Source organism: Stylophora pistillata, chromosome 4 (genome assembly GCF_964205215.1).
Source record: "Stylophora pistillata chromosome 4, jaStyPist1.2, whole genome shotgun sequence".
NCBI classification, from domain to species: Eukaryota; Metazoa; Cnidaria; class Anthozoa; order Scleractinia; family Pocilloporidae; genus Stylophora; species Stylophora pistillata.
This window is the reverse complement of record NC_142522.1, coordinates 34,055,237-34,066,036: the sequence shown is the minus strand read 5'-3', so window position 1 is coordinate 34,066,036 and position 10,800 is coordinate 34,055,237. Positions and strand designations below refer to the sequence as shown.

The window sequence follows — 10,800 nt, the reverse complement described above, 5'->3', positions numbered from 1 at the left end:
CTCCTGTGGGAGTTTATCAGATTTTAACGAGAATTACCGGAGATGGTACATTGATGACCTTTTGTTGTCCCCTCAAATTTACCTCAAATTTGGCCTCAAGCAAAAAACAAATTCCCTCTGGTTGACAACTCATTAGTGCGTCAGCAGTATTTAATCAGATATTAATAGAGGAGAGGAAAATGCTATTTATTCACGGGAAATAAGCTTTACGTCATGATTACAAATCGTTATCCTTATCTTGCGTCGATTTGGTGCTTTTTTCTTCAAATCACATTTGTCAGGCTCTCAAATTATTTCACATTGCCCTATAATATCTTGGTAGTGTAAGATTCAAGAAGGCACTCCTCCCTCACGACTTTTTGATGGAAGATGCAAACATTAATCGATTGAACTTCAGGTGTTTTTGGTTTATCGATATCCTCGAGGACTCAGAACCTTCTTGGGTTTTCTATTTTTTCATTGTTGTAAATGTGATTTTCAGTGGAAGCGCAATCTTAGGAAATCTGCTCATCTTGGTTGCACTTCAAAAGGATTCTCGTCTTCATCCTCCATCTAAGCTTTTGTTTCGTTCCTTGGCGTCGACGGATCTTTGTGTTGGCCTTATTGCACAGCCAAGTTTTGTTGTTTATCTTACTTTTATCCTTAAAAACAAATTGAGCCTATGTCAAATATCGGAAGGTGTAACCATCATCTCTGGCGCTGGCTTTACTCTCATTTCGCTTTGCACATTAACATGGATAAGTGTGGACAGATTCCTCGCTTTGCAGTTGGGGTTGAGATACAGAAGCTTTGTAACAGTGGCCCGAGTTCGTAGGATCTTAGTCTTTTCCTGGTTGCTAGTTTTACCGATTGGCACATTGTACATTTGGAAATTCAATGTCTATTTGGCCAACACAACTTTGATTGCAGTACTTTGCCTGGTAGCTACAACTTCCTGTTACTCGACGATATTTGTTACTATGCGACGTCGACGAGCGCGGCAGATAATTGATTTTGGACAACAAACAGGACAAATGCTTAGATATAAAAGGACAGTTTATAAATTGATGGGGATTTCCCTTTTGATGGTATCGTTTTATCTGCCGTTTTCGTGCTTTATTATTGTTAGAGTTATAAACCCACCCGACTTCAGCTATGGAGTAGGGTTGATAACTTTAACAACAGTAGTTTTTCTCAATTCCTCCCTGAACCCACTTGTTTATATTTGGAAGATCGGGGAAGTGAGACGAGCCGTGATTGTTACAGTTCGCGCACTCTTTACATTTTGCTTCTAGCATGAAGGGGCAAAGGCTAGGGTTAGAGTGTCCAATTGCTCAAATTGTTTGCTTTAATGTAACGAGCCAGTCGTCCTGTATTGAAGAATTGATTATGTTTCATCAATAGTAGTCAAGGAATGTAATAACTTTTATATAATTTTTTTATTTGATGCGGTAATTTGATAGTCAGGTCTCTACTTCTGTCTTCAATGAGGATATTACGACCGTCAGGTACGATTGCAATTGGAATTTTCGGCTTAATGAGTTGTTAGTTTCACCAAGGTATTGTGAGGTACGAACTTAATTTTTGATTGTTGTTCTTATCTCAAACATTTTTCCTTTAAGTAAAATATCACAGCTCTTATGACCAAGTATCTGGAGCAACATGACGTAAGTTAAAAAAGAAAGCTAGTGAGTAGTATCGCTATTTCGTTCTTTCAGAGTAGTAACGAGTATTGTTGGAAGACTACTAGCACTCTCTGATTAGCGCACGTAGTGCTTTGTTCCAGTGTGTTGTTAAACTTTCTACCATATTTAAAGTAAGCAATATTTTGTGATCTTGAACAGATGAAAAGATGACCAATAACTTAAAATGAAAGCTACAGAGATGTGAGTAATGCCAATGTAAGATTTGTTATGCTTTTTAGTACTAACTAAATCATCATTGTAAGTCGCTTTTATTACACGTTTCGGGCAGTCAGAGGGCCAATAACTAAAATCAACCAATCAAAATGCTCTATTTCCGGTCCAATATTCTCTAAGTATTGGACCGGGCACTGTCCCGAATGGTCCCGAATGATATCGCACTTGTGTCCCTTTGAACTTCAGTCGTATAATAAATCTCTTATAAACCAAGCTTTCTCGGGACCGCACTGGAAGAATATCGGCCCTCGGTCTTTTTTGTACGGACCGAGCGCCGATATTCTCCCAGTACGGCCCTCGCGCTTGGTTAATAAGATATAGATATTAATTTCTCAAATAATACGTGAATTATAAATGTAAAAGAAGGCCGTATCACCTCGTGACGTTGTATCATTCGTGCGACTTTCTGTTTTATTGTTATTTTAAGAATACATCGATAATAAAAGCTTTAATCCAGGCAGAAATACCTAAGTTTTAGTTTGAGAGTTCTTGATATAATCGAGAAGAACTTTTGTATCGCCTAGCGTTAAGAATACGAATACCACGATGGCAAAAAAACAGAAGAGATGTTGACGTTAAGTCCTTACTCGTGTGCAACCCGTTGTATTTAACAGGTGCAAAACTCTGTCAGTCCAGAAAGCAAATTAAAAGCTCTTATAACGTATTTCATTCAATATAAACAAAGTTAGCTCAGAATAGAATTGTAGGAAAGTTCGACGAAGTTCATGGCGCGGATTTTCCCATTCCGAGAAAAGCGCAAATGAGAATCAATTTGGATTCACTAAAGGTAAATATCCCCTATTTCATATTTTCTTTGGCTGAATATTTGCCATTGAGGAGCCTGTCGCACTTAATGGCTGCTTTTTGTGGGTACAAAAAAAATCCTTTATCAGTGTCAATCCGGCGGCCACTTCAAAGACCTCGGCAACTCCAATGAGGCTCCAATTAAGAAACATAACTGCTAGCTCCAGTATCCTCGATGCTATTGAGATGAAAATGTTTTGAAAGATTCTGTTGATTGTTATGTAAAAAAAAAAAATTAAGTGTAAATCTATGGTTAAATAAACACTTAACCTTCGGATTTTAGGCCAAAAAAGAATCCTGGGCATATCTAGTGTTAGTTTTCTATTTTAAGCCCGTAACAAGATCATTAAGAGAAGAAATTAATTTTCAATTTGACTCCAGGGCCTAACGGAAATGAAAACTGAATGCGATTCTTATAACTTGCCATTATGAGGGTCTATATCTCATCTCAAAATAAAAATCTTAGTGTTTAATATCCGCCATTCTAAAACAACTTTTGTATTCATGCCAAGAATTGTCAACTTTCCAAGATCGCATCAAACTAATATTTTGTGTAATGCGTCGTACGATTGCCATCCAAAAGTGAAACTGAATGTTCTAATTCACTTCCAAATGGAAAACAGTAGCTTAAGTCTCCAGTTTCAGGAGGTCACCGAATGCACTGCGTACGCTAACATGTTCTTGAACCTCAGATCGGCTTGGATAATTTTTTTCATCATTGCTTTCGATGTTGTTCTTTTTTTAATGGCAATCGTGGGAAACGCACTGATCTTAGTGGCTCTTCAGTCGGAATCTCACCTTTTTCCAACATCAAGAATGTTATTTCGCTCTCTAGCATCAACTGATCTTTGCGTCGGTCTTATAACTCAACCTTGCTTTGGAATCTTTCTATTTTCGGTGGCGACAAATCGTATGCGCATATGTGAAATAACGGAAGGTATGCTACACGCCAGTGGCGCGGTACTTTGCGGTATATCTCTTTCCAATCTGACCGCAATAAGTGTGGATAGACTTCTCGCTCTGCACTTAGGGCTGAGGTACAGACAAGTTCTGACTGTTACACGAGTTCGTGGAGTTATAGCTCTCTCGTGGCTGGTGTATTCGTCACTTGGCTTGCTATACTACTTGAACATAGATGGTTTCTTGATTGCTTTGCCCATAAACACACTCTTATGTATTCTGTCCTTGACAATTTGCTACATGAAAATCGTGGTTACTATGCGTCGTCGTCAAGCTCGGGTTCACGAAGAGAGACACTTGAACAATGTCAATTCAGGCCGCCTACAGATGTACCAAAAAACAGTTACTTATTCAATGTGGGTTTCGCTTGCAATAATATCTTTTTATCTTCCATTTATGGTTGTCTTAGTTGTCAGATCGATTCACGGAAACAGTCTCTCTTTAGTGCGTGCACAAGGCCTCGCTGCATGTTTGGTTTTTCTCAACTCATCGTTGAACCCGTTTATTTATTGCTGGAAGATCAAGGAAGTAAGACAAACTGTAAAGACGACGGTCGGACGCTGCTGGCCTCTATCTACACAAAATTGAAGCCTGACATCTTTATCAAGAAAATGCTACTTGTCTGTATTGGCAACGAGTCAGATCTTTTTATCTCATTTAACGAGGGATGGATTTTTTTCCTCACCTCTTATAATAAAGTCGCATAATAGAATCGTTAATAAAAAGGTCGAAATTGGTTAATTATTTGAGTTTTTGCGGAGCGCAGTTTTTTTGCTCTCCATTTCTACTTTAAAGAACATACGCAATAACGGGTGTTGCCATAAGGATGAGAACTGTCAAAATTTGGCTCATACTTTAAATCAATTCCTAAATAGTCGGGATGATTGTAAAAATGTTCCTTTGCAACAAGGACAACAAAAAAAAAAACGCTTGTCTGCACACTGGTGAGTTCCTTTCAACTGTACATAAAATGATTAAAATCAATCTTGTCATCCTGTCGTGGTCACCTTCTTAAAGTTAATCAGTAATTCAGTAAGGGAAAGGTTGTCTCTAATTTACTGCCAAAATGCCACCATGTTGAATTTCCTCATTTAATAATAGGCCATTTTACAGTTGTGCACTTAGTTGCCAAGCCTTTGATTCAGAGTGAGGCTGAAGGTGACCTTGTTGTGATAGAGACCTGTAGATACTTGGCATGACAACAGAGTGAATTACATTTGAAAGGCAGCAAGGTTTGTATGATAACAAGGTCAACCCTAGCCTCACTCCCATTCAAAGGCTTGGTAACCAAGCACACAACTGTAAAATGGACTATTTAGAAGAACTCAGCTCTCGTCACTGCTGGTGTTTGAGAAACGTTGAGGTTGAAATTTGCATTTTGGTAGATGATATGGTAATGCGCCTTGCATTCCGTAAACCTGCATTGTTTAAACCTGCTAATTCATTGTTCCATCATTTTGCCATCTTAAACAATAGCAAGTGCAAGCATAAATTCTCTAACAGCCGAATTTTATATTGCTCTAATGCGATGGCGACCAAACAGCTTCTACTTCTTTCGGGCGATGTTGAAACCAACCCCGAATGACAAGGCGTGATTGGCCAAACGGGAGATTATCTGCAGGACTTCGCAAGGTCTGTTCACCTGGGATTAAACCCGAGTGTAGCACACAATAACATCCACAGCCTTAGGGATAAGGTCGACGAGATAAAAATATTGCTGCACATCTGCCGTTTTGACATTCTTGCGATTACTGAAACTCACTTGGATCGGAAGATTTCCAATCGTCAACTCGAGATTAATAACTACAAGATTATCCGAAGGGACAGAGACACTAACACCATCGGCGGTGGATGTTTATTCTATAACGCCAATCATATATGCTCAACTAGGCTAACAAGGGCGGATCCAGGAATTTTTGATAGGGGGGTCCAAACTTTGGTTCAGAAAGGACTGTTGGACTCTTTTGAGGCAAATTACTTCTCCTCCACACTCTCCACACTCCCCACACCCCCTTCCACCAGTCGCGGTTGCACGATATAATTCCTTGGCCGCTTACCGTTTACGTGGATTCATTGATTTAAAAAATCAGCCAGTTAAAAAGTGATATACGATCCTGCGGATGTAAGAATTTCAGTCTCAAAGTTGTAAGCGTCAGGTCTGATAGGGGGGGGGTCCGGATCCCCCGGACCCTCCCCCTGGATCCGCCACTGGCTAAGCTCCTTGGAATTGAAGTACACTGAGGCTGTATGGCTTAAGATTCTGAAACTCGTCCGTATTCATCGTAGGAACTGTTTATAGACCACCTTTAGATTCTCTATTCTTTGATAGATGTAAGGTCACACTCGAGAAACTCTGGATTAAACTCCGCAATGTAGTTATCATTGGCGACTTAAACTGCGATAGTACTTGTCTTACTGACGGTTCAATTTCCTCCACTTGTGGCCAAAAATTACAGGATTTGTCATCTCACTTTGACTACACGGTTATCAATGATAAACCAACTAGGGTGACAAGGGTAACAAGTGATACGTCTACTCTGATTGACCTGGTAATAAGCAGCAAGCGTAACCTGATAAAAAAACACCAGAACAATCGAGCTTGGAATCTTGCACCACATGCTTGTTCATTCATCAGTCTAAACAAGGATCAAGCGACCCCCTCCTATGGCTCGTTCTTACAAAAACTTTGACCAAGCCAAATTTTCAACGGATATCGCTGAGGCCCCTTGGTCTGTATGCGAGGTATTCGACGACCTGGATGATTGTTATTGGGCGTGGACGCACATTTACGGTCAGATATGTGACAGGCACGCGCCCTTGCGCGAGATCAAAGTCAGAAGTCAGTCTTTACCCTGGGTTACTCCACAGATACGCCATCTGATGAACTTACGCTTTAACACTCTTCTTAAAGCAAAACAATCCAAAAATCAAGAACTGTGGGTTAAGTATCGCTCATTAAGAAATAGGGTTACGCATGATGTCAGAGTTGTTAAATGCAAGTTCTACAACGATCTTTTTGACGAAGTAAAAGATTGCAAGTCGTAATGGAAGTTTGTCAAAAAAAGCTACTTACGGCTCTGTGCAGCAGCCCATACTTAGTATTAGGTCATCAGATGGGGAAATCAAAACATCGGATTACAAGAAAGCGCAGATCCTTAATGAGTACTTCTCTACTGTTGGTGAAAAGTTGGCAAACGATCTTCATGTTTGTAGTCAGGAGAGTTGTAATATTTACTTCTGCCGCGTTACTCCCTGCATAACGAATATTTGCATATCGTATGACAATGTTGCTAATAACATTAAAAAGATGAAAACAAACAAAGCCAGTGGACCGGATAATGTTTCCCCAAAACTACTTAAACACCCAGGAACTGGAGCGGATCCCATCATTACTGTCTCTTTATAACCAAAGTGTTGCAAGAAATTCAGTCCCTGCCTCGTGGAAAAACGCTAACGTCTCTGCCCTCTTCAAGAAAGACGATGAAACTGACAAACAAAACTATCGACCAATTTCCCTACTATGCGTCCCAGGAAACCTGATTGAACAGGCTGTTGCCACCACAATTTTATGCTCATATTTCTGAGCATAATCTCAACCACTCTCACCAGTGGACTTACAAAAAGGGCCACTCGACCGAATTGTTGTTGGTAAAAATGTTCGAGGACTGGAGACGTGCACTAGATAAAAATCTAGTGGTTGGCATCGTCTTCGTTGACATCCGCAAGGCCTTCGATTCCATCTCTCATCATGTCCTCTTGAAAAAGTTGTAAGCAGTTGGTGTTGCTGGCGATCTATGGTGCTGGATCAAAGATTACTTAGCTGACCGCTCTCAAGCCACAGTCGTAAATGGTTTTCACTCCGAAATTCTACCTGTGAAATTTGGCGTGTCGCAGGGATCCGTTTTGTGTCCCACCTTGTTTTCGTTGTTTTGCAACGATTTGCCTGACATAGTTGGGGGTTGTGATGGTGATATTCACATGTATGCTGATGACGCTACGATTTACGCGGCTGCGTCTTCTCCTGATATAGTCGCTGTTGTCATACGCGTGCAATCTCAAGCAAAAGCTTATTTAAACATTTTCTAAAACACAAAACCTCATACGCTTAGTTGAATTTATAGATGAATAATATTTTGATTAATTTTTAATTAATTGGGTTAATTTTTAAATATTCCACCGTATTAGATTAATTAAGTCAATTAGGTTGATTTTAAATCAAGGTTAATTAATTGGTTAGATTAATTTTTATATACACGACCATAATAGGTTAATTAGGTTGATTATATTGCTCCCAGTCCTCTTGCGCCGTTAGACGGCTTAAAGACAGGGGGCCGGTTATTCAAACAAAGCAGAGCTGGCGTTTAACAAAACCACGTGGTGTTTAACAAAACCACGTTCTAAACTAAATTTGTGAACATTATCAAGAAGGGTGGTAACTGGCAATGGAAAGACATTCATTTATCAAAAACACCTTCTTATGGAGTTTTCTAAACTCTTGCAAGGTATTCTTATCCTTATGGGATAAAATATGCCGCAAGTGCCGGCACTCGCGAGCATCCTAACACCCTTTGTCCGCGCATCACTTATCGTTCTCACGGCCCGCTTCAAATGGATCGCAGCCCTTTATCCGAGCTCCTACGACTTAAGTTATGAAGTTTGTTAATCTTAGGATGGTGGCTATGTTTCAGAGGCCCCAAAATCTTCAAGTGAATGTGGCCATTTCTAGCTACTCAGAGGTTTTTACAATGGACATAGAAATCTCATTAATCATCAGCGAATTTAGAAAGCTTAGAAAATAATTAATTCGCGCCCGGTTCTTAACAATTTGTCATCAGTTCCGAGCGTGCAATTATTTTAGCTGAGATGCTTTAAAAATCCTTTGAAACAACCGCTTCGCGTTTGTCGGTCGCAAAAAGAGAAACATTGCCGATATCTGCCGGGTAACCAATGATATAAAATGGAAGCTCATCCGCTCGGATTAAGAAGCATTCAGTCAGTCAGTCATGATCAGTACCGAGATGAAGAGCAATCACTTGAAAACTGTTGTCGTTACACCTGTGGAGTCATCTGTCACGACCCTTCATTTAGTGGCGTCCAGTACCTCTCCTGATGAACCGTCCCCACCGGCAAAATCCTTGGCTTGAAAGAGACAGATGAGACTCTCAAACATTCGCCTAACTCTGGTAGGTTTAAACAAATTTACCGATGCACTTATTGCATTAAATGCAGTAGGAGGTTAAATTACTAATCAAAGTTTTCAACAAAGCTGATCAAAATAATTTTTACAGATTATTGAGAGCAAATTTCAGATCAAGTTCGTTAAAGCTGGTTTCTTGCCGTGATTTATTAAAATGAAATTAGTCTACTGATGTTGCACTCTTAACATGGACACAATTGAATGGTTAATGTATCCTTTATCTTTACTTCTCTTATCTAAAAGTCTAAAGTCATCTCTTGCAACCAAATTAATAAAACAAGTTATGTTATTTAATATCCAAACACACTTCCAGCTATAAGTCCAGTTGTACTTCACGAGCATTCCCCCCACTCCGTGCACCGAAAGTTACTATTTTAACTTAATATACTTTATAACCTGTTTTTATATCATTTACAGTAATGGTGGAGGCGTAGAATGAAAACAGTTTCAGTTACCGTGCGGCACATTTATGCAGCTCTCGTAATTATGCCAGTCAGAGCCCATTTCCTCGCTCTGATTACGCATACTCCTGTAGTGATTGCACAGACGACCACGCGTCAAGACATTTCGGGAAAATTCCACGGACTAGAAGACAGTGCGAGCCATTTTCGTCAACTGAAAGACCGAAGGTGGAGAGAGCGTTTAAGCGACAGACGTCGGCGTATTTATCCTCTGCAGAAGAAGATGAATCGACAGGAATATACGAGATTTTACTAGAAAAACGTCAACGGGCGAGTCATTCACAACTTTTCTTATTGAGTAAAGTACCTCGGCCACCAAGAGAACCGGGCTGTTTTTGTTGCCATAATTAAGTAACACAAAAGTAAGAGCTGAGGCGATTTCGGGTAAAAGTGCGAAAGAACTCTTTCCATGTCGTCCCAATAATTTCAGCAAAATACACAGTCAATATATGGTAATTAATCTTGTATTTGTTATTGTGTTATTGATCTCGAGATTATTTTATGTTTCGAGCCGTTCCAAAGGATCTCAACATTACTTTAGTTTATTTTTGGTGTTTCGTGAAACCAATAGTGTTTAAATACTATTCTATCATTAAACTATAGTAACTTTTTAGATGTATCATCACTCAAGAAAGTATAAAAACAAATAGAGCTATGTTCCAAGTTGAGGCCAGCAATAACCATTCAATGAACAAATAATCTCCTGACAGAGTCTCAACATGAATTGTTGAAGAGTTTGTAGCTCAAAAGCCTTCCGCGTCTGTTAAAATTTCTTTTACCAGTAGAGGGTAAGTTTTCAGAAAATGCTTCAGATTATCTTACTTCCCTACATTTTGAAGACATCCGTCGTTTTTCAAGAACTGGACACCATGAACATTAGCCAGAATCTTGTAGCTGCCATTACTTGCGAGCTCCATCGTGGCGGGAAAACTGTGACTGCTGTTACTGAGGAACACCATTGAGGCGGGAACTGAAAATTGTTTATGACGTCTGGATAGTAGCAGGCGTCATAACTGGTGGGAACCGCATAGGTGTCAATGTGAGTCTTGGAAGCAGAATACGGTTTACTTCTGTAGTAGCCGTACTGTTTCTCCAGCTCTTTAAAATTGAACTTGTAGGCGTACTTTCGTCCGCGAATTTTGGTCAGTACTTTCTTATGGTAGTAATAGCGCATTGCACGGCTGAACTTTTGATACGTCATGTTCGGTCTACAATTCCTTTCTCCCCACAAAAGAGCCACTTCGGGTCCGGCCGACCGATCACGAATTCTCCATCGGCTCCCTCCCATGAAATGATTGACTGGTACCGCTGCACCGAGAGATGGTCCAGAAGAAACTTGAAGAGCTTGCTTGTTTTCCAGAGTTTATCAAGTAAAACTTCAAGAGCAAAAGTAAACATAGAGCAATCAGAAAATAAAAATTTAAAATTAACAAGTCTCCTTCTAGCCATTTATGAACGAAGAGATAACAGGTTTCAGGTT

The 10,800-nt window shown here is 39.8% G+C and overlaps 1 protein-coding gene across 1 annotated transcript; it reads left to right on the top strand.

Annotated features, from left to right (window-relative positions):
* The first annotated feature begins 175 nt into the window (after positions 1-175).
* On the top strand, positions 176-2,362 carry LOC148733445 (melanocyte-stimulating hormone receptor-like). The gene has a single exon (XM_088758451.1). It carries the CDS (start codon positions 363-365, stop codon positions 1,272-1,274), a length of 912 nt encoding a protein of 303 aa, XP_088614577.1. The 5' UTR covers positions 176-362; the 3' UTR covers positions 1,275-2,362.
* The last annotated feature ends 8,438 nt before the right edge of the window (positions 2,363-10,800 follow it).